The 24630-nt window shown below is 38.2% G+C and overlaps 1 protein-coding gene and 1 non-coding gene across 4 annotated transcripts in view; both read left to right on the top strand.

Moving 5' to 3' along the window:
* The window catches only part of COP1 (COP1 E3 ubiquitin ligase), a 91352-nt gene extending 72790 nt beyond the window's left edge, over window positions 1-18562 (top strand). For all 3 annotated transcript variants that reach the window (XM_016154376.2, XM_016154378.2, XM_016154377.2), the window contains 3 exons: window positions 819-979; window positions 16015-16059; window positions 18222-18562. In XM_016154376.2, coding sequence (XP_016009862.1) covers window positions 819-979; window positions 16015-16059; window positions 18222-18239 — 224 coding nt within the window. In that variant the 3' untranslated portion in view covers window positions 18240-18562. The remainder of the gene's footprint in view (window positions 1-818; window positions 980-16014; window positions 16060-18221) is intronic.
* Window positions 12087-12225, top strand: LOC118613238. The gene has a single exon (XR_004955366.1).
* Window positions 18563-24630: the final 6068 nt, after the last annotated feature.

Genomic DNA, 24630 nt, shown 5'->3' on the forward strand with positions numbered 1-24630 from the left:
AAAAGCAGAAAATATTAATTGCTGCTAAACTCCTAATTTTAGAAACATCGTCTTGAGCTTGATATTAATTTTCCCCTATAAAGTAAGTGTTCTCTTCATTAAGTAGTCTGTGTGGGTAGTCTTGATCTGCTATTGTAGGGCTTTTATTTTTTATAATTTATAAAATTTAAGTAAAGTAGAAAAATCAAATTTAGCATTGTTCAAATGCTCTAATATATCTAATGCCTGAATATATAAACTTTCATCAGTACCTTCAAATGACTTGGTGTTTATTCAGTAAAGTTGACTCTCTTTGCATGTATATGAACCTAAACCCTGCCAAAGCAAATTTCTTGCATAATTATCCAATTTTAGTAGACTGCTCAAAAATACAAGTCTCTAGGCCACTCATCTAATAAAGTAATGCCTTTATTGGATGTGGGAAATAAGTTTTATAGGTTATTAAAATTTGCCTTCGTAAGTGCTGTAACTTTTTCCTCTATAGCTGAAATCTTTCCATATATAATTTAAGATTCATAATATAATAAATTTATGGTTCTCTAGATCTTTGCTATAAATTATTTTTATATGGTAATTTCTGCCTTAGAATTACCAATATTATTATATCATTTAACAATGATTATTTCTTTAGATTAGCAAAGTATAACTTTTTTCTATTTATCTTTTTCTGACATGATTCCCAAGGAATCATAAAGGATTATTAGTCTTTGAGCTTAAACACTGAGTGATATTTACCTTATGAATGTGCTATCCTAATTCTGAGTTAATCCATTTCTAAAAAATTATTTATTTTTGCGTTTTTTTTTTTTTTTTCCCAGGAAGCGAGAACAACTCTCTTTACCTGTACTATAAAGGACTTTCTAAGACTTTGCTAACTTTTAAGTTTGATACGGTCAAAAGTGTTCTGGACAAAGATAGAAAAGAAGATGATACAAATGAATTTGTTAGTGCTGTGTGCTGGAGGGCACTGCCAGATGGGGTAAGCTTTCATACCAGTTTTTTCACTTGGCGTTTTGTATAATGCTTTATGTTTATGTATACACAGGTGAGTTTTTTAAAGTTTAAAATATAAATTTATATGTGACGTGCATTTTCTTTTTTGCTTAGCATTGTATCACCAAAGGAAACAGATTTTAGATAGTGATTGATATGTCACTGATGGAACAGTGTCATGCTGATATGATGTCTCTCCTCTGCACCAGTAGTATTTTGTGCGTACTTCCGTTACAGCCGTTTTCACATTGTCTCTTTATGTCTCTCCCGTAAGACTGGAAATTTCTCCAGAATACACACTTAATCTCATTTTCCTTAATGATCACATGCAGTATATGGTCAATAAACATTTAGCTAAACCTGGTATTAAGAAGAAAAAGATGTGGGTAAAGGGGAGTGGCCTGTATATACAACTAATTAAATACTATTTCAGGGCAGAAATGCTCTCTACAAAATACATTTATATAAGAATATTTAAACACATTTAGTATTTTAATGAGAAAGTTATAGGTACAAAAAGTTTCCTCAAACTTGTCATTTATTCATACACTTTAAAATATATGCTTTCTAATAAATTATATGAAGAAATACTTTTTTATTTTGATTTTTGTAAGCAGTCACTCTTTAAAGTCTTTTTAAAAAAAAAAAACACACACACACACCTTTTTAGGTGCTTATGTGGTTGGTTTTATTTTTGGCACCAAAATTTCTTACTTGATGGGTACTTTAACTTGAGTTCCAGGTACAGTTTAACTTTAATTAGATATATCCCATTGCTTTCATGTTTGAAGTTGTTACTCAACCCTCAGCTTTGGTAATGGTAGACAAGATGATTTGGACCAACCCTTCCTCTAAGTAGAACTAGAAAAGTTGGGCCCAAGTATATGTATCTTTAAAACAAAAACCTGTTTGAAGGCATTGAAAGTAAACAAGATGGAAAAGAGTTACCAGCCTAGAAATGTTTGCCTCAGTATACCTTTTGCCTGGGAGTATTTGCCAATTTTGATAGAGTGGCCGAGATTACTTGTGGTAGCTTCAAAGGGTAGAGTTTAGACAAAATGGAATGTTATTTGCTAGGAGCTAGTTATCTTAAATTTCTTATTAAACCTCATTTGTGGTAGTGCATCTATACTGAGAGAACCACATATATGCAAAGCGAACGGTGTAAGACTGATAGGAAACCAAGGCACATTTCTGAATGGAGGTGAACCATGTGTACCTTAATTGTCCTTGACAGTTATGTGTACTCTTTCTGCGGGCTGGGGAGATATCCAAGAAGCTGTGCATGTAAATAGTTGCTTGGCTTCCTGATGGGTTTGAAGATGTTGTGCTTGCTGTATTTCCTATCCCGTATCCCTCTATAAAACTAACCTACTTAGTGCTAGATTAAAGCTAATTGTGTCTGATCCAGTAACCCCTTTTGGTGGTGGGACAGTCGTAAAACTGCTAAAAATAAAATATAAAAGGGAATTCTTAAAAGAAGGCAGAGAAATGGTACTTTCTTCAAAGGATCAGCAATTAGTCTGACAGTCAACTTCTCAATGAAGCAATGGAAACCAGAAGATAGTGGAACAAGATTATCAGTGTTTAAAGGAAAATACCTGCCAATCTGAAGTTCTGTATGGAGTGAATATCTCTAAAGGCAAAGTAAAATAAAGACATTTTTAGGTAAATAGATATGAATTTGCCACCAGTAGTCCTACACTAAAGAAAACCATAAAGGATATTCTTAAGGCAGAAGGAAAAGATGCAGACGATGAAGGTCAGAAATTCAGAAAGGAATGCACAGCAGTAGAAATGGTAGATATGCAGTAAATTTAAATGCATATTAACTATATAAAGCAGTGATGCTTTGTTGGATTTAATAAAAAAAAGTATTAAGTACTTGACCATAATGACGTAAGTCAGAAGGATAAATGTAATTAAAATGTTTTCAAGTCTTTGTCTAGTCAAGGAAGGAGGTAAAAAAAAAGACTAATTCATGTTAGGCTGAAAAGGATGCACGTCGTGGTTTAAAGGATAACTTCTAAAGTAGGTTGTTAAAGTTCTTAAAGTGTGCTACCTAGACCAGCAATGTCAGCATCACCTGGGAACTCTCTATATTTCACAGCGAAAAGATTAAAAGTTCCGTCACTCCATTACTATTCCAGATTTATTTTATTTCCCATTTTTATATAACCATCACTTTGATTAGCTGTGAAAAATAATCTCATTTTCTTATTTTAGATGAGGCAGAAGGTGTGAGAGACTCTTTTGTTTATTCACGAATATTTATTATGTGCAGTCACAGTTCTAGGTACTGGAGGTAAACTGTGAACAAAACTGTAAAAAATATTCTGGCCCTCTTAGGAGACTTAAGTTTCATGTACTTCCTGAAAGAGACAGAAAACAAAGTTAGTGTTATTATATTAGAAGATGCCGAGCGCTTTGGGGAAGAAGCAGGAGAGAGGGCGTGCAGCAGTAGGGAGCGGTCATTTTCAGGGGTGGTGACAGATACCAACCTGAGTAGCTGAATTAGAGCCAAGATTAGACGCAAGTGAAGATGTAATCCATGCTTGGACGTAGAAGAGTGTTCCCGATGAATCAAACCGCTCAGGGGTCCTGCAGTAAGAGTGTGATTTGTGTTCAAGGAGCTGAAGGACACAGAGTTGCCGCACCACAGTGAGCCAGGTAGAAAGTAGGTGATCCAGGGTCCTGAGGAAGAGCATTGCTCACCATTGCAAGGACTTTGGCTTTTAGTGGGAGTGAGTTGGGAGCCATTGTTAGATTTTGAGCAAAGTAGTGATATAATCTGGCTTAAAGTAAAAAAAAAAAAAAGTTTGGTTGTTTTGTAGAGAACAGACTATAAGGTGTGAACAGTGGAAACGGGAAGGCCGCGGCATGATCCAGTTACGACACAGAACAGAGGTATGCCAGGGAAAGCACTCAGGACCTCTGCATATTTTGGAAGTGGGACCAGTGGAGTTGTCAATAGATTGCATGTGGAGAGTGAAAAAGAAAAGTCGACACCAAGGTGTTTTCCCCAAGCAGTCTTAAGAGTGGAGTTGCCATTAATTAAGACGAAGGCTCCCAGAGGAACTGTCTTCGGGGAGAAGATCAGGAATCGACTTTTAGACTGGCTAGGTCTGAGAGTTACTGAAAACAGTAAGTGGAGATGTCAAGTTCAGAATTCACAGCAGACTTATGAACTGGTTAAGTTTGAGATATTGCTTGCCACCTAAGTGGACTTGCCAAGTGTGAGTTCACAGCAGATCGTGGGGCCAGACATATCAATACAGTAGCTGTGGGCATACGATGCAGCCAAGAAACTGGATAGGATCTCTCCAGGGGAGTGTAATTAGAGGTTAGAAGTGGTACCTTACTGGAGGGCACATAAGTGCTCAGGTCAATGAGGAGGAATCAACAAGAATACTGAGGAGTAAAGGTTATCAGTAGTAGGAAAACTGGTGCCTGAGAACAAAGCAGAAGTTTTTCAAGGAAAAGAGATTGATCAACTCAGTGCTAATAAGGCAAATAAGATGAGCAAAAATGTGAAATGAGTGGTAAGACAAGAGCTTGATTGAAGTGGTTTTAACAAAGGCGAGAGAGAAATTGGAGAACTTTTGGGGGAATAATAACACCATGTTTCACCTCACCTGGATGACTTTTTTAAGATATGAAATCAGTAGCTGTCTCTAGAAAGGCTAGATATTTCATTGTCTTTCTATGCTTTATTTCTGTCCTACCTAACCTCGATCACAAGAAAGAGATCAACTTAAGGATACTTATGAAATAGCCTAACTTTTTTTTTTTTTAATTTTTTGGACAGATATATGTGATCTATCAGTCTGCTGTATGAATAGAAAATGTAAAATGTCATAATAATATAAAAATAGTATATGTCTTTATGTTACCATTTATGGCAGTGATTTATTTAGTCATAAAGAGGGAATGAGAAATTAACAGAGTCCTAGAGGAAGGGGCATAAACACAAATAGGACAGTATCTCATTCTGATAAAAATGTAGGATATTTTTCTGCGATTATGTTTTTGTCTAGCCTTGCCTTTTCCTATAACCTAGGTGCGTATATTTCTTTCTGCCATTTCTGACTGAAAATGAACCAATAATCTCAGGTCCTGTTTTTGAACAATCAGCTAAGATCATATATAATTTCTACTCTTTTTATTTCTTCCCTCCTGCATATAAACTGGAAAGAATGTTATTTATACAATGCTCTTGTTAAAGATGTTGGCCATTTTCATTGTGACATTTGTCACATCTGTCCTCATTTTTTAGTTCATGGTGCTTCAGTGTTAATAGCCTCCTCCTCTCCCACCTTCATATTTGCCTTGTGGTTTGTGTACTTTTGCTTTAAGATTTACACAATTTTTACTTTCAGTTACTTCCTTTTAAAGACGGAAAATATTTCTAATGTTTCTTGTCATCAGAAAGACAATACTTTGTCCTTTGTCTCTTTTTTCCCCCCTTCTTAGTATTGTCCCTGTGTCTAAAAGATCTTTCACTCAGTCACTTTACGGTGTGCTGACAGATTCTTTTGTTCTCTGTTCCTTAGCTTGGTCTTGCAAAGGAAGTGGCTCTAAGATTTTTATCGCTAAAATGCCACAGCCTTTTTTTTTTTTAACCATATTTAATTTGCAAAAGAGTTTTAAGATGTTTCATTTGAACTCTAGTGAAAATACTTTTTTTCAAGAAGAATCTTTATTGCAATTTAGAGTCTCTCTAGAATATTTAGAAATGATAATGGTTATTCTATACTAATGAAGACAGCAGGATTCTTCATCTTATATTTTGTTTTTAGCTTATTTTAATTTATTTAAAGACATTTTAATTAAAGAAAACTTTAGTAGTTTAGATTTACTGACATAAAGATGTTCTGTTACTACACAATTCTTAGGATTTCTTTTGAAGACTAAATCTTATTATTTGCACTACCTATTTTGGTGTTAACTTTTACGATTTTTGAAAAACATTAATTTGTGAGGAATAACTACTTGGAGTACCATGTATCTTTACCTTAGCCTTTTGAATTTAATTTCCTCATTTTTTTTTTTAAATATAAATGAAGAGAACTTGATCAGATGTTTAACTTGAAGAAATTTACTGTTCGTTTATTTGAAGAAGAAATGCTAAAACTGTGGACCTGGATGTCTTATATCCACAGGACTGCACATCTAAACGCATTCCATTTGAATGTTTATACAGTCTTAGAAATAAATTTGGTTTGCTTTATTTTCACATACGGGGGTCAGCTCTGTACTTTGGAATATAGAGAATGGTGGGCTAGCTAGTAGGTTGTATTTTCAATTCATTTACTGACTCCACTTCCTTGAAAAGTTCCCTGTAACTTATTTGGCCTCTTGTGTCCAGATGTAGTCAGCTTGTGCTATCTAATACTTATTGGAAACAGCCATTATCTGGATTAATAAAGTCCATAGATAATCATCCATGTCAATTCTGGTTTAGGTCTTTATAAAATATTCTCTTTACTCACAATTTTTAGCAAGAATTAATATGGACTAACATAATTTTGTTCCCCTTCCCTCCCTCCCTTTCTTCCCAAATCCTCAAATTGAAAGAGCAGGTATACCTAAAAGCAATAGTGACATGGTCTGGATAATTCATTAACCTAAAAATTATTCTTCAACTGGTTTAGAGTTGATTCAAAGAAAGTTTTTTGCAGCTTTATATTGAGAAAGTATGGAGTCAGAGTAAAATCTTCTTTGCAAGCACTTTGGTAGAGAATATTGTCATCATCTTATTTCTTGTCCTTTTTTTTTTTTTTTTTAATGATCATTGTAGTAGCTCATTATCCAAAGAAACAATTAGAATGAATACATGTATATTTTAGAGCATTTAGAAAAACAAAAAATACAAAGAAGAAATGTTATCACCTTTCCCAGAAGCAACTAATATTAACATTTTAATGTGATTAGCCTTCATGCAATTTTTCATTCATAGTTATTTTTTCTCAGTGAAATAGAATATTTTATATATTGTCATGTATTCTTTACCTTAATACCTTTATCATGACCATTTCTCAGGTCTAAGTATATTTTGAAAAGAGTGTTTTCAATGGCTGCATATTATTCTAGTCGAAGGATTTACCATAACTGGTACACATTGTTTTGTTGATGACATTTGTGTTTATTTTTTACTACTGTGTAACTTTTTACTACTATGAATAACACTTCTGAATATTTTTGCAATAAATCTAATTAGTTTCCAATTCTTTAGAAGAGAACCTTAGAGATTTATTATTTAAAGAAAATTAGTAGCTTTAAGGCTTTTGATTAAAATTGGTAGATTGCCTTCCACAGGAGTTTATTTCCATTTGCTCTTGCACCAAGAAAGGCCAGAGGTTTCAGTTTCATTGTATTCATAAAACATAGAAATAGTACCAATATCTTTTCCAGTCCGAAAATATCTTGTTAGTAAAATAAAAGTGATCATTCTTTAATCAATTATTTTCATAAGCTATTTTTAAAATGTTCTGATTTTTTTTTTTTTTTTTGCAAATTGTATACTTACATACTGAGAATTGTCTTTTAAAAGAAATTTTTGAGAGAGAAATATCATTCAACCAAGATATTGTTTTATAATCTTTTTTTTTTTGGCAGTTTGATATCAGTAATTTATATCCCATTATCTTCCACACCCTGTATTAACCTTGAAAATAATGCTACAGAGCTGAGGTAAACTTGGAACAATACTCTATTCTTTATTTTTGTCATGCATTTTTTATCATCAGTGCTTTATTCAGAGACCAGAGTTAGGTGAAGGAGAGGATATGTGTTCTGTATCTGCTGGTCCTCTGTGGCATGACTCTTACCTGAAACTATCGGAATGAAATATAATAAATTGATTCAAGAATGTAGGTGACTGTTTTCTTTATTAAGCAATCATGTCTGTGTGAAGGGACACTATATTTTTGTCGGAGGCAGATCCTGAGTTCATGGTGACCCCCGCCGAGGCCGCACGTACCCTCCTTTTTGTTTTACTAGCTCTGAACCACCTCATGCATAATTACCTAGTCTTAGATCACCAATTCTAAATGGATAGCTAAATGGTAAAAGCCAGTACTTGTAAAGATCCTTAAAGCTTCCTTAGCTCTTCAAGAATGAGCAGGAAAAAAAGTATACTCTATCCTCAGGAAAAGCATTGGTTATTAAGGGCAGAAATTTTCTCTTGTGGCTTGAAACACGAGGAATCATTAAAAGTTTCTGTAACTCTAGAGTGAATGAAGACCATCAAGATAATGGTTTTCCTAACTTCCCTCCTTGAAACCAAGGCCAGCAAAACTTGGCTTGGGGCTCTGTCAACTGTGTTAGCACCCATACTGTACAAAGTTATAAGCGTATTAAGCGACAGCATCTTATCCTTCTGTTTTTATTTCTAATAAAATTTTATATGATAAAACACTTATTCTAAAGTGTTTACTAAAATTTTGTGTTCTTAAGCATATCTTTTCTTTACCGAAATCTCATGATTTCTACTCATTAAAAATATTTGTTTAATGAATTAATATACTATCTTGTGCTGCTATTGATGTTCATCCCACATAACCCTTTACTAACCTGCAGACTTCCTGGAAAAAGGCATCGTAGCGTGTTGAGTAAGAGCACAGACTGTGGAGCCAGGCTGCTTGGGTTCAGGTCCGATCACTGGCTAACTCTGTTACCTGGCTCCAGTTCCTTAATTGCCCTGCGCTTCGGTTTCCTCATGTAAAGTGTGGATGATAGTACCCTACCTGTAAAGTCAAAATAAGTTAGTGTGCATAAGGGGTTGAGACGAGTTTGGGGCATATAGTAAGAACTGTGTGTTTGCTAAATTACTTCTAGCACCAAGCAAATTGCACATAATGTGTAACTAGTATTAATGAATGATACAGTCCTTCAGGCATGGCCTTTATCATGTTTGTTGCATAATTAATAACAGTAGTTTTTGAAACCAAAGACATGCTGGAGTCAAGGTGGGAAATACTTCTAATATCTAATAGACTCAATTAAAATTCATTGGTAATAGTAGCACTACATCAGTTTAAGAAAACAGGTTTTCCTGAGTGAACATACGTGGGTACCAGTATAATTTTTTTTATAATTACCATATTTCCCGTTGAGATACAACCTCCAGGCCTTTGCCTATTTTTCAGAAGTGACAAAAAATTTAAAGTACATGCAACTATAGGAGAATTGGTATTTATTATTGGCTTAATATTTTTGTTAGAAGTATAGCCTATTTCTTCTTCCCTTTCTCTATTGTGTTAGCAGTATTTCACAATTCTGTTTTCTCTCAGAGACATGGCATACATGTTTTTTCAATTTATGTATGTTTTTATCTGAGATATAGAGAGGCATCCCTCTCTAACTTAGTAGATGCTGTGTATAAAGCATCAGATTATTAATATGAGGGAAGTTAAAGCACATGCGAAGGCCAGTCTCCTTCCATCGAAGTGCAGAAGACATCTGTAATAAAATTTACTTACACCAGTGATTTTCAAACCTGAGTGATCATCAGAATCACCTTGGGATTGTTCCCTCCAAATAAGTTAATAATGAAGCTGTTCTGCTCAGACCCATGAATCTATATATTGGAGGAGAAAGGGAGGAGGAGGGTAGAGATTTGTATTTTGCAAAGCTCCCTAGGTCTCCTTGGAAAACTGTGTGAACAATCAAGTTTGGGAACAAATGATTCACATTACCACATAGTAACCAAGAGGCAGAAATGGCTCTCCAGCATCTGCTGAAGAGGGAATAGCTGTAACCGTGAATACCTAATGTCTGTTCGATTTTGCTGCTCCCTTATCCCCTTCAGGAAGAAACACAAACAAAGAAATAAAATGCAGTCTTTTTTCTTTTCTTTAATTACCAAAAACAAAACAAAACATTGTCTTTAATATATATTGACTTCCCACACTTAAAAGCTGTTTCTCATCCTAAATTCTTCACTGAACACCGAGACAACATAGGAGCTTCTTTTTCTTTCTTCTCTCCTTCATTTCTGTTTCTCTTTTTCCTTTTATCTTTCCTTTCCTTTCTTCTTTCCTCTAGCCGGATGGCTTATAACACTTTAGAAAATTTTCCTGACTGGAAGAGGGCCAATCTGAATGAACTCTTGTCTGTCTTGGGCGTGGAAGGAAAGAAGACTCTGAGCATGGACCCTGACTTCCAGGAAGACTGTGGCTCCCATCTCCTCCTAACCGCCCCACTTCGTTAGTGTCCGTGCTAGAGTGGGGTGGGGAGGAGCAAAGAGAGGCGAGAAGGTGGTGGAGAATGGAATCGGACCTGTGGTTTATTTCTTCCTTGAGCGAATTACACTGGGTGTGAATATCCCTCAATTTTCATGTTCTTTCACCGCTGCGAAAACATTTGTCGCGTTAGATATTTTGTGGTGACTGTTGTAATGAAATCAACAAAATATGATTTAATAGGTCTGCTAGTTGACATTTTAAATATTTCATTGTTGTTTCTACATGTATTGTAATGGAATTTGACCTATATTACAATGGTTCTTTTATAATTTTTTCTCATTAAATACTTTTTTTAAAAAACAGTATTCGTCTTTCTGAAGTACACAAATTTTGAAGCCTAGAATTGACATAAATCTTTAAGCTACTTGGTTTTTGATTGTTTTTTTGTTTTACCTTTTTTAAAGGGGAAAAATACATTAATTTGAGAGTGCATTCTGAATTATGCCATTAACCTAAAGTAATTTTCATTATTACCCCACTGTGCTTAAAAGTGTCAAATATTTTGAGATGCAAAGGGATTTAGTTTGGGTTTCTAAATGTTTATCTTTTGGTAGTTCCTACACATTTCCACGTTAGTAGTAGAAAGGAAGAAAGAAAATCGAATATAATTTCCTTGACTTAAAAGGTTTTAATAAATACTACTTAGATCGGTTTCATATGCTGAAGTATATGTGTGGAAAAACATGACTATTGGTTACAGAATGAAGTCTACTGCTGCACCCGCAGAACGCGCTCTGCCAGCTGCCATTCCCGTACGTTCTTCTGTCATTGTCGTAGGTCACTAGTGCGGCCCCGGTTACGGTCCTTGCTTCTGCTTTGAGAGCAAAACGTTTCAGCACCCAGCAGCCACTTAGTTTCTAGGAAAGAGTTAGAATTAGGATAAAATTTAAGTCTTCTTAACCTGGAGAGTCTCCTTTATGTTTTTAATCAGTTTTAGAAGATCATATGTGTGGTGACTAGGATGATGCAGTAGCGTACGGTCATACTTCGGACAACCGCCCTTTAATTCTAAAGAAATTTAGGTTAACGTATTTTAATAAAAATAACTGCCTGTTCCTTTTCGGTTAGCTACTTTACTGTTTTATCTTTAAGTTTTCATAAAATTTTTATGCATTACTCTAAAATTATCTATTTCTAGTTGAAGAAATTGAATCTCAGAGGATTAGGAAATACTATGGCAGAACTAAAATGTGGGTCCAGGTCTCCCTGTTTTAAATTCATTGCTGTCTCTAATGTGTTACATGGTATCCTAAAATAGCACAGAACTCGGGAAAAAGCTTTGCCAGACTCTTCTGAAGGAATGTTGCGAATAGCGCCCTTAGAAACGCCCTAGAAACGCACAGTTGCATGCTCAGAGGCCCTGCGCAGCCACAGCCGGCAATACAGAGTCAGTTTTCCCTGTCGGATATGCATGCGGTTCTCAAGCTTTATTCAAGAGAGCACCCAAAGGTCTAGAGGAATCGATGTGAGGGAAGTCGTAGATGTCTGGAGGTAGTAGTTGAGTGCAGTGTGGCAAGGAAAATTAAGCTGATCGGGGCCACTTGGGGAGAAGGGAGAAGACGTTGGAAAGCTGTGGGAGTGAAGGAAGGGTGGCCTGTGTGATATTTTCGTGTATCACAATCCTTCCCTGTTCTTTGCAGCTCTTTCTTCCTGAGTAAAGATCACTTTGAATTTGTATGTCGAGTGCCCTTTTAATGGTCTTTTTCTGTTAACCAAATCCTGTTTATTGTCTATAGCTTATTTGAATGCATTAAAGTATGTTTAGATGAGAATTTGTTGCAGTCAGGAAGTTTGCATAGAAAAGACTGGATAACAAAAGTCTTCTTAGTAATGAAGCACTCCAAAAATGGAACCTGCAGGAACCAACCACGTGGACAAATGAAAAATGCCTTTGTCTGCAAATTGCAGTGATCCTACATAAACATGGAGGTCTCTGTCTGGCTTAAGACAGCTGCCTAAGTCTGATCGTTCCTCTCCACACAACCTTAAAACCAGCACGCCAAGTGCTTGCTTCTGTCCTTGCCGTTCTGATTAATAGCTCTTCTGGTTTAGTGTGCTAGATTATTAATAGATGACTAAGTGAGGTTACTTCTGCTCCATCTTAACTGGTTTTTGAGGATTCTTATGGTGTTTGAAAATAGGTGTTGTTTGTTTATTGAGTGATTTGTTTGTTTAAGGAAGGGAATGAATCTAGAAATGTTTTCCTGAGGGACCATGCTGGCTGAACTAGTCTACGGTTATCGGTAGAGGCCAGTGGGTGTTCTAGAGATGAAGGAGCAATCAGAGGCTCTGCTGGAACTTGTACAGGCAAGCCAGCAAAGAGAAACTGTTCCCGTGGATGCTAGTTGGCTTCACTCTAAGTTGGTATAGTATCACTTGCTTTATAAACAAGTTGGTGTTTGTGTATGTGTCTTCTGTTTTTATGAAAGACTTGCTAATTTTTCCTAATCTCTTTATATTACGAGGAAAATATTAGGTGCAGAATTAGCTTAACCTTGAGGAGAGTTTTGTAGCAAAACTGCCAGTTTCCAAGAAAGAGGGAGAAAATAATGAGAGTGACTTGTTGGCGTTTTTACTTCACGAGCAAGTGAAAACAACCAGTGAGCCGGAACTTATTTCCATTGAGGCTCCGGCAGACTACAGCTGCAGCTAAGAATTATCGATCATTCAAAATGCAAACAAGAATCCCTCAAAACCTGCAGTAATAACCTTCTATTTATCTTGATACGTGGCTATCTGAAAGACAGTTTAATCCTAAATCCCTTAAAGTTCATGGTCTTTGCAGGGAGGGGCAGATCGAGATGTAAAACCTATCACTTTTCTTTCATTGTTGTTTCAAGAGTTTTGAGTTTTTCCAAGAATTCTTAGGGCACACTTAGGACACCTGTGCGCACACCCGTGTGTTAGTCCCAAAGACGCATCCAGCTGGGCAATCACTTCCTGTGTGTTCTTGTTTGTAGATGAAATGTTTATGTCTCCACAGAACAAGGTGTTTAGAGATAACCCTCTGATAGCATCTAAGATGGCATCATCTGTTAATGCCCCAATAGTCCTGAGGTTACAGAAAGACACTGTTCTTCCTTCTTGAGTTAGGTGAAGTCATCGTACAGCTTTCAAGCTCCTCTTATGTGGTGATCTAACTATATTCTCTTATTTACATTGAGCCTAATCCTTCATACTGTGTGATAATATACCATACTTTTCCAAGCTTTTCTTCTACTAAGAATTAGGAGCTCGAGTCATATAATTCATCATCTCTAACTGACAGAAGTGAATTCTCCCTACCCCCGGGGCGAGACCTCATCTCGCAGGTTTCTGCGGCTTCCTCCTTTGTGTTAAAAGGTGACTAGAACTAAAATGGCAGGAAGAGAGCGCGCTTTGGGCCATGTTTTCATCACACACACGTTGTGCGTTCCCGTAGCAGAGGGGGCAGTTGTGGTGCCCGCAGCATCCAGTGATGGTGGCCGCCGCTTTCCCAGGGACTGGAGTTTGTCCTCCAAGGGAAAGGAGGTCGATCAGTACGACTCGTTACTTCATTTCGCGAAGGTGTTCACAGAAGAATCACACCTGGGTCGTCTGCTGGCAGTAGCGACGTCACAGCACGTTGGAAGTTCTTGCTAAAGGGAAATCCACATGGCACCACACAGTGCCTGTTTCTGTTGTGTTCTGAGGCAGGCGTAGAAATTCTGCCTCTTAACCAACTCAGAGTTATTTATGTTCCCTAAGGATACCCAAAACTTTCTCCAACCGCTTTCCGAATTCAAATCACTAAGAGAATAGATAAAGCCCAAATGTACCTTTCTGCCCCCTCCTCTCACTCCACTCCCAATGTGGAAGCATTAATTCTATGCACATCCAGCCTCAGAAGTGGTTCATAATTTCCCAGAGTGGGTATTGAAACACTCTAATAGTGAATAAATACTGTCTTACCATGTTACTGTTTTCAAGAGTACATGTGCTGATTTAAGGGAAAACCTCACCTAGGAAAATAACAGTGTAGGAGAGAAAAGGGTTTTTTTTTTTTTTTTTTTTTTTTTTAACCCTATTAAGGTCCCTAGCCAGGTCAGAAAAATAAACTGACAGATTAATAAGAGAAAAGCATCCAGATATATTTAGTATACAAGTTTTACATGACACAGGAGCCTCCATAAGGTAACGAAGACCCACAGAAACAGGCCTGTGTATTTTATGCTAGGTTTCGGGAAGAGTAGGTGGTCAGATAGAAATGTGATAGGTAATTGTTGTAATTTGGGGGACACTTAGCAAGACCTGTTTGTTAGGTGCTTCTTGGCCATCCCTTTGTTTATGGAGATAAGGGTGCTCTTTTCCCCTGCATATAGTGTGGGTGCCTCTCAGATGAGTTTTATGACCTGTTTGCGGGGGAGGAGGGTTAGGGTGACCTTCCTGCTTCTGTGGTTTTCTCAGACTTCTTCAGTTTAAAAGATTCAGTATGCCAAGGCGCCATCTTTTGGGGTCGTGTGTCTCAGACCGCATGATCAGCAGTTCCCATGCCCACCCAGAATAAAACATGTGTTTATTCCTTCTTGATCCAGCTGGGACCATTAACATTGTTCCCAACTACATCCGAGGAATATTCTGATACCAAAAACTGGGGAGATAGTGGGATAAATTATTTATTTCCTCTTACACCAGTAGCAAACACGTGAGCATTTTCAGAAGTAACTTCACTAGGAATCAAAGGGAAAGTTAAAAAATAGAAATTCAGTATTTAGTAGAGCACAGGTTCCTTATAGCAAATAAATTAAAGTTTAACTCAAATTAGATGAAGTGACTTTCCCAGTATACAGCTCGAGTCTGTTTTTTTTCTTCTTTTCATCGCTTTGTCATGAAGCCTGTAGGTTATTCAAAAGCAGATGCTATCCACCCTTCATCGAGGTCTGACCGCTTTGTGTTTCTCATGGCTCTTGTTGGACTTGGTCTTTCCATCAGCCTGTGGCTTCTATAGTAGTTTGAGCTCAAAGCGAAATGACTTCTGTTCGTTCCCAGGCTCCCAGGCTCCAGAGCCCTGTGAGACCTTTCGTTTCCAGCAGGAGGCACACGCCAGTTCTTCTCACTTCGTGAGGTTCCGTCTGGTAAACTCAGGCATGTCTGTTCCTTTTCCCCACCCTTTCTGTTTTCCAAAGAAATGTTGTTTTTTTTTTTTTTCCTAAAGCTTAGAATATAAAACTACGTTACCACATACACTCTATTTCAAGTAATCACCAAGATTATTAAAAATGCATATACTGAGTGATAGAATAATTAGAAAGAAAGCCTTTTCCCCCCAGATGAATATTCACGTGTTTTTTTCCTAATACTAGTTAGCTGTCCATAGAGATTTATGCCAGAGATGTTGGCAGCTTTTACATCAATTACTGGTGTTTTATGAGGAAGAGTTGAACGAAGGGGGCGTTTTCTATGGAAAGGGTTGTACACTTTGTTTTTCTCAAGTTATTTTCATTTGTGTTTTATTTCAGCCTTTGTTCCTCTTGGCTTTCCTTCTGGTAGTTATCTATTTCTCTCTCTCTTTTTTACATTCGAAAGTTTTCTACTCTGCAACTTTACTATTTTTATTCAGATTTAATGCTCAAAATATTGGATTTTGTGTTTTAAAATTTATAGTTCAAAACATGTAAATGTCGGTTCTCCACTTCAGTTTCTGTTGCTGTCTTAGGGTGAAGTGAAGAAAAGAAGGGTGGAGAGGAAGCTGTTCTCTTGGACTGCCTTCTAGAAAATCCGTCTCTATGCTTTAAAAGTTCTTGTTCTTTTCCAGGAGTCCAATGTGCTGATTGCTGCTAACAGTCAGGGTACAATTAAGGTAAGCTATTTTATACATCTCAACATTAAACTCGGTTCCGTTTTTAGACTGTAACAGACTATTAACTGTAACACGGAAATACAGAGTTGTACTAAGCATTAGCGATCTCTCCAAATCATGGATCTCTGTCTACTTGGAAATGGTTTTGATCGAAGGGGAAAAGAGTGAGTGGCTTGCAGCTATGGAGATGATGATAGTATCTGTTAAAGGTTATGTGAGTGCTGCACGGATTGATAGGTGGTCAGCATGAAAAACAGAGGCGGACTGTCACGCACTCACCGTGGGCCCAGCGCTGTGCAGCTGCCACTGTGCCAGTGCGACTCACCCACAGGGCGTTCAGTGGACAAGGCCCAGGGTCTAGCAGGAGGCGCCTAGACAGTCACCAGATTTCATAATATCTTCCTCTTGTTTTACTCTTCCTCGTGTTTCTCTTCCTTCTCTTCCCTAACAGGTAGGTTTTCCCGAGTTGCGAAGGGAAGAAAAGGTATTTTAGCGTTCAGTTGAAAATTTATTGATCCTGTGATCATACGATTAGTGTAATCCAAACACTTCAGTGTCTCTTGGCGCACAGTCTCTGTCGCAAATTCATACATAGTTTCCGCATATTTTTTTTGTAGTTAGGAGCTCAAGAAAGGAAAAATTGTATCTGATTATACCACTGAGTATTTAGCACATGGGCATGATACATAAATTAATAAATCCTGAGCTAATTAGTGAACTTTTAAAACAAAGCACCATCTCCGAGGAGGATTTTAGTACCTAGCTTTGATCAGCACTTACTTTGTGGAGACCAGTTATAACCACGTATTTCTGCTGATAGATCAGGAAATTTTTTAAAAAAATAGTATGTGTCTTATTTCCCCCGCCATTTAGCATTAATTTTGCCATGGCTTCCTTCCACTCATCCTGAATGGAGAATGACCCAGAAACCAAGGGAGCAGATCCAAGCCTAACACACTATCCTGTAGAGGATAAGTGAGCAAACTCAAAGAGAATAACTGCGCTGTTAGCTGGCCTAACTAATTTACATGGTATATATACTTTTTTTTAATGCAGCTCATTCCTCTACTTGGAAATCTCATAATAGAGCCATGGACAACTTAAATAAAAACCAGGCTTTTTAAGTGATGCATGTTATGTTCTGGAAGCCTCAAGCAAGGTGCTAGGAGGTCTCGAAATGTTTTAAGTGGCTCTCTATTGTTTCTCAGTCTTTCTTCATCTTATTCTTACAGAAAGCCATTTATTGAAAAACCTGCACCTCATTCTTCTGTAAGTTTGGCCTTTGAGGCAGGTGGGATTGCTAACATATCTACAGAAGCTCAAAGCTACATATGTACTTAAGATCTCAGTAACAAATGTAGGATTTTGTTCAGCAGCATTGACCTGTATGTTACGTAGACTCGCTGAACGTAAAGACGGAAACCGTGGGGTTAGGTCCGGCTCTAGAGCAGCAGAGACGGCGCAGTCGCTTCTTCAGTTCTTTGCCGCCTAGGATTTCAGTGTCCAGCTGGGAGCCATGCAGTCTCTGTCCTTCCACCCCAGTGCTTTATGACAGTGGCTCGTAGTTTCCTGCATGTTCTGTGTCTTTTCTTAGCCATTTCTTCTACTCTTTATAACTACTCAGTGCTTGTTCTTATTTTTAGTTTTAGTGATACCACAACTCGGTCGTATGGCAAGATACTACTGTAACTCTAATAACTAACAAAATCCTGATACCAGATGATTAACTAGAAAATGTGAATGAAGCAATAGAAAAAGGCAAGATTTTAGGTCCTTGATCACGATAAAGTATTTATCACTGGAAGAAATAAGTAGATCAAGATCCTGAATGTCAATACTTAAAATTTCCTTAAAAATGTAGAAAGATGCCAGCGTATATTCCACAACCGTTAAATCCATGCAGTGCACCAGCCAGCTTATTCATCCCTTCGTTTTATGACGTTTACCCTGAACTTTCCTCTTAACAGTAGAGATAACTGATAAACAGGAGTTTCGCAGCCTTTAAAAGTAAGAAGGGGTTAACATCTGATTCTCTCAAATTCTTTGACATTTTAGTAGTTAGGAAATGTTTTCTTGATTTAGTTCTCCATCTATAATAATAAAGGTTTATTTATATTTTAAAACTCTTTTATTAAACTGATCCTCCCCCCCGCCCCCATTAGGTGCTGGAGTTGGTATGAAGGGTTTGCGCAGGTAAAATTGTACTTGACCCTGCTGACGGACATCTGCAGCCGACGCCGAGAGAAGATGGAACCTGCCGTGTCATGTCTCTCCCCAAAGTCATCATGGGTTTTGGATTCTTTTGAGTATTTTTTCTTTTACTTTTTTTCCTCCTGTGACCTTCGGGACATTGGGAACACCCAGTGGGCTCTCCACCATCAATGTAACTCTATGGACTTTGCTGCTGTTGGTGGTGCGGTTATCTAATTTTTTTGTGATAGGGAAACAAATTCTTTTGAATAAAAATAAATAACAAAAAATAATAAAAGTTTATTGAGCCACAGTCGATCTGGGAAAGTTTTTGTCAAATGTGGCAAGAGAGGATAATCTTTTTACGAAATAACACACATGAACTATAGAATAATGTACCAATGAATAATTTTTAAGGTCCATATTTCCAGACTTCTTTGGAATTATTCATCTTAAGGTAAATATATAGATTCCTTTAAGTGAATTTAATGTTTACAGTAGATAGGAAGATTAATAACTTTACCTTATGAATTCCTTTCTCCATCCTCTGACCAGATTTATATCATCAGCAAGTACTGTACTCCTCAGTCCCTCTGGATCTAACCAAGGATCTAAAATTTTGACTCATTGAGACCACGTTCAAACAGAAAGGGAATGTCAGTCTGTGATAGGTATCTCTGTCTCTGCCTTTGAAATGTCACATATGCATACCATAAGCCCTAGATGCAGGCAAACCAACTTAATTTATAAAATCATAGTTTTCAGATAGTCCTAGCTACTAGTCCATCCTGGGCCGATACAGACTTAGAGCAGGAGTCAGCAAACTTTTTCTGTAAAGGGCCGCATAGAAAACATTTTAGGCCTTGCCTTACGGTCACATGGTTTCTGTCGCAATTCTGCCACTCTGCCTTTGTGGCAGGAGAGCAGCCACCGACAGTGCATAAGCAAACAGGCAGAGCTGCGACATAGGTGGAGGGTTGGACTTGGCCCACAGGCCAAAGTTCGCCAGTCCCTGACTTACAGGAAAATAACTGGAACCCCTGTTACCTGAATTTCCAAGCCAGATAATCTCTTATACTGTGTCTAGTTAATTTTCTAAATCCTTTTCAATTCGTAAAAGGAAAGAATTTAGTAGAGTAACAGGTCAAGCAAAAGGAATATGAAGCTTTCTGTTTGAGCTACTTTAAAAGTCTGAACACTTTGTAGAAAGAGTTATAAATAATTATACTCCACATATTTTATAAAAATAGCCACTTGGAGAAGCTTGGTGTGAATAAGAATAAGAACGATATACTCTGTTATGTGACACCTTCCAACAGAGTCTGGAACAGTACTGTGTTATCAAGCATATTAACATTTCTGCAGCAAAATGAGTGTCTATGTGGGCTAAAAATAGTCTTGCATCAGGTTAAGTTGTTTTTTACCACCAGATGAGTTTGCCTAAAAATTAGGTGAAATTCTTTAGGTGTAAGAATACTACTCAAATGTAGATTCTTCACTTAAAGAACTTCACTGAGGCAGATATGTCTAGAAAATCATCAGAGTAGGAAGCAGAGAGTTGATGCCTCTTTGAATGTCTTTAGATAGAAGCAAATTATGGTTTTTACTTGGTCTGATTTTTAAGTATGTATTTTATTTCAAGTTGTCAATATTATAGGGTCATGGTAATTTCCATATGTTTGGAAGGGTGCTGTAAGGTAAACTTTACCAAAGGAACTCAATTTTTTAATGAATTATTATTTTAAGAAGGCAGTGTTTTATTTAAATTTGTGTTTTAATTTTTTTTGTAAATAGAAACCATTTTTAAATTTGGATTAGTCTTTGCAGGATGTCAACATCAAACTAATATTACTATTCCTTGGAAAAAAAACAATAGTTAAAAGAAGCTTAAAGATAACGTACATTTTAACACAAAATCTTTTAACTCGAGAAATATGGGTTTTCAGGTTTTACAGTCATCTTTATTTCAGTGGATTTTTGTAGGGGCTTCTTAGGCAAAGTTGCAGTTGTTCTCAGGCACACAGCTTGTGCATGAGAATGATTAAAGACTGAAGAACTTTGTAAAGTTCTTGTAAGAAGACTAAGTTACTAGATATCACAAAATGTCTAGGACTGGGCCGCAGCTTCAGAAGGATGAGCATGGCTGGACCGTCAGTAGGCAAGGACGAGACCAGTATGAGAGCAGCTGGAAGGGTGCAGGGGCCCAGCAGATGTGGAGCCTTTGAGGGCGTGGCCGAGAATTCGAATTTTGTTCTAAAGGCAGCGAAGGAAGGGTTGAGTGGAATGCCATGATTTCATTTCTTGTGACTGGATAGATGGGGGCATGAGTGGTTAGGAAGGTGACCCGTTAGGAGTGAATAGTGGCTTGGACGAGGATGGTAGCATGACCAACCTAAAAACCTGATTTCAGTTTAATAGCATTTACCACTGTCTTAATTCCTATATCTTGAAAGATTCTTGATTAATTTTTAATGTCATTTTCTTATAAGTTGTGAAAACAAAGAATACAACTCAGCCAGTCTTCTTCTTCAGTGGTTATACAATCCTCAGCCAGCAGTAAGTCACTTGGGAAGCTCATGACCAAAACGTCTGTGCCTTTAATGTCATTTTGCAAATATAACTGGGATTACTCATCAGGGAATAGGCTTACTTAGAAGTGAGACGGAGGAAGCGTTAATGTAGATCCTGAGCCTGTTGTATTGCTTGACTGGTTAACACAGTGGTAGAGCCTTGTAGTTTCTCCCAGAGCAGTTAGTTACCACCTTCTGTTGATATGGTAGGCACTCCTAGATTTTTGGCCTAAAGAGAAAATCACACTGATGATCCTAGAAATATTTGTTGAGTTCCTGCTTTGTGCAGTGAGACACTATGTGCTACATACATATTAGGCACATAAAATAAATAAGATATAATCCTTATCCTCAAAAAGCTATTGTCTAGTGGGAGAGACAGATAAGTGTACAGTGTATAAATACCATGGTAGATGCAAATTTTAATCTCCTACCCCCTAGAGTGGTAGAAGATTAAGGACTGTGGAAGTAGGGGCAGTTACCAGGAACTTTTTCCCTGGAAGAAGTAACATCTCGGCTGACTCCTGAAAAGCAAGTAAGGGTTAAGCTATAAGAAGCAAAGGAACATTCAAGACCAAGGGAAGCAAAGAAGAAGGCATGAATAGTAACTCCTACTGACCAAAGTTAGCACAGTTCAGGCAACAAAATAAACTAGAATAGGATTATAGATCATAACCCAAAATATAAAGTATCCGTGACTCCATACTGATATGAATGATTGAAAAAATAATTCCAAATTATATAGTTACTTCACCCTCAGAGAGATAGAACAGAATTCCTCACTAAAGTATTCACTGCGTATAGTGACTTCCTTCCAAAGAGTACGGTGTAGAAAGAGAAAAAAAGTAACAGTGGAGAAACCTGACAAATGTTAATATAGCCAGGGGATCAATGTCAACATCAAATGTCATAAGTCATGTTAGTAGTATGTGCCCCAGTCTAACTGATGGAAATTTCAGATAAATCCCTACTTGAGGGACATCCTACCAAATAGCTGACCAAACTCCTCAAAACTGAAGGTCATCAGACGGTGAAAGTGAGAAACTCACAGCCATGAGGAGCCTGAAGAGACATGACCGAAGGTAATGTGACGTCCTGGGTGGGATCCTGAAACAGGAAAGGACACTACAGAAAAACTAGGAAAGTCCGAATAAAGTGTAGACTTTAGTTGACATTGATGTATTGATTACAAATGTGCCACACAAATGTAAGGTTAATAACGGGGGAACTGGGTATAAGGATGTGGGAACTCTTGATTTTTTGCATGTTTCTTTAAACCTAAAAAAAAACTTCTAAAATAAAAATTTATCCAAAATACATAGAAGGTATGAGGATGGCTCCAGCACGGACGAAACGAAGTGCACGACAGGAGCGGGAGCCGATGCTGGAGAGGTGCGCAGTCAGCGCCCTGCTCCGGCCGTCGCGTAAAAACAGGCAAACCTGGCGTTCGGAGGAGTTTTAAGTTACGGTCTCGACTTCGTCAGTAAGAAACTGTATGGTTTTCCAAAAGGTGGTAAGCCTCTGTACTGTAAAGCCCACTTCCCGAGAATGAGGACTCTCATCTCTGTTAATAAATAAGATTGTACTGTGCAAAGTCCGTGGTCATTCTTGTGACCTGGTCGCTCATGGGTCTGCATGCCCGCCGTTGGTCGTCTTTCCCCCTGAGATCATGACAGCTTCTCAACGAGAATTAAGAAACCTTTCCCTTTGCGTATGGTTTTAATTTGTTCTTGCTTCTCTGAGTCATTTGTCCTCTGTGAGTTCTGGAAGCGGACTTCTAGGCCTCAGGTTCTAAAGGAGACCTTGGGTTGGAGGTGGGTCGGAACCCTTATGAATTCTAAGTTAAAGTCCCCCAAAATGGTCGGGGTAACCAACTGCTGTGTGAAGTACCCGCATCTCTCTGGAGATGACCTTGCGGGTTTTCCTGTGCACACGGCTCGTGCCCTGCCGTCAGTGCTAGTCCGTGACCAGGCATCTGCGAGCCACGTGGAAGAACTGCATGAACAATTGTCTTCAGGATTTCAAGAGAAAACCAAAGCAAACATAGGTAACTACCTATTTATGTATTCAAGATGTAAAGATTCATCTTTAGTTTTATGCGCCGGAAACTGTTTATCCTACAGACTGTGTTATGAGTGCGTCAGGGAGGAGCGGCCTAATACTGGCTCAGTCCACTCCCGTGGTGGTCCTCAGGTGGTGGTCTGTAATGACTATTCGCTGTTCCACAGGGATGGAGTCAAGTCATATAGCCACAGGCATATGGTGTCTCTCTTCATTCACCAAAATTGACATGCCTATTAGGAGGTAATCTCTTCTAGGCAAGGGGTTGGGAGATGTTTTCTGTGAAGGGCCAGGCGTAGATATTGCAGGCTCTGTGGGCCATGCAGTCTCTGTCACAGCTACTTAGCTGTGCCGCTAAGTAACAGAGCTACTTAGGAGAGCAGCCCTAGACAAAACGGAAACAAGTGTGGCTGGGTTCCAATGAATTTTTACGAGTAGACACTGAAATCTGAGTTTCACTTAATTGTCATGTGTCATAATATTTTTTAAAATCATTTTTCAAGTATTTAAAACTGTAAAAACCATTCATGGCTGATGAGCCACACAGAAAAAGTTCCCCAGCTGGAGTTGGCTTGCAGGCCACGGTTTGCTGATCTCTGTGCTAGGTGCTCACCGTACAGCAGTGGGGGGAAAAAACGGAAAACCACGACAGATCCCCTCTCCCGAGCTGACATTCTAGTGGCGAAAATGCTTTTGCAGCAACGCTGTTCCCCTTCTGTAACAGTGCGCGTCCATCTCAGGAACTAGAGGCCGTTTCGGAGGGCACACCGCGTGACTGAAAGCTTGCTGTGGGGAGTTGCGTAGCGGTTTGCACAGGTGTGCGCACAAGCAGTGTCTCTGTACTTGGTTCGTGCATTTGCAGAGGGCCAAGGAACTCTGTTCTGTTAAAGCTCAGTAAGCAGCGAGACGTTTCATGGCACGAGGGGAATGTGACGGCCTCCACGATGTTCTGAATGGAAGGTTTGTGCTTGTGGCCCGGCCCGTGTGGGAAAGCAGACGGTAATTTTGCAAGGTTGGCTTTCCCCACCCTTTCTCCCTTTCCGATGTGTTCATCCTGAGCTACTGAAATTTTCTTTCCGAATGTAAGAGAAGCTTCTCAAGCTCACAGCACTTTCATGAAGACTTGGAATGCCGGTGATGTTTTCTTGGAGTGACTGAGTTTCTTATCAGATGCATTAATGTATATGTCACTCATGGCTAATGTTGGAACTCTGGCTAATTTTGAGGGGTTAAATTTTGAAAGATGCAATAAAATTACCCTTTTCCTGAATTAACCACTGTTAAAAGCTAGCACAGCTTTTAACTAAGCCCAGCTTATTAAAGTGCTTTTAATAAGCACTTTATATTTTTTCAGCATTTTTTCCTGTTTGAAGACTAAACTGGTGAGTGCTCACACTATTGTAAAGAGTCCCCACTGCCACCTCCCAGGCCGTTTGGCCAGTCCCGAGAGAGACGTGTCACCGGGCCTGGGGTGCCTGTGCTGTGGGCTTGCAGAGCTTCGTGGTACAGTTTGGGTAATACAGCTTCTCTGGAAAGGCCTCTGGCACTTGGAAATGAGAAACATTCCATGAATACTGGGCAGCATTAGCATATGCATATTAAAATTTTAGTCACTCTTCCAATTTCTTTCCATTATGAGGAATAAAGTATAAAATAAAAAATGCAAACAACGAAAGGATGGAAAGTTGAAAGTTTAGATTAGCTATTCTGGAAGTTTCAATGGGTCCATAAAATGGCATTATTGCTCGTG

This window comes from Rousettus aegyptiacus, unplaced genomic scaffold (assembly GCF_014176215.1).
Source record: "Rousettus aegyptiacus isolate mRouAeg1 unplaced genomic scaffold, mRouAeg1.p scaffold_m13_p_17, whole genome shotgun sequence".
Lineage (NCBI taxonomy): Eukaryota > Metazoa > Chordata > Mammalia > Chiroptera > Pteropodidae > Rousettus > Rousettus aegyptiacus.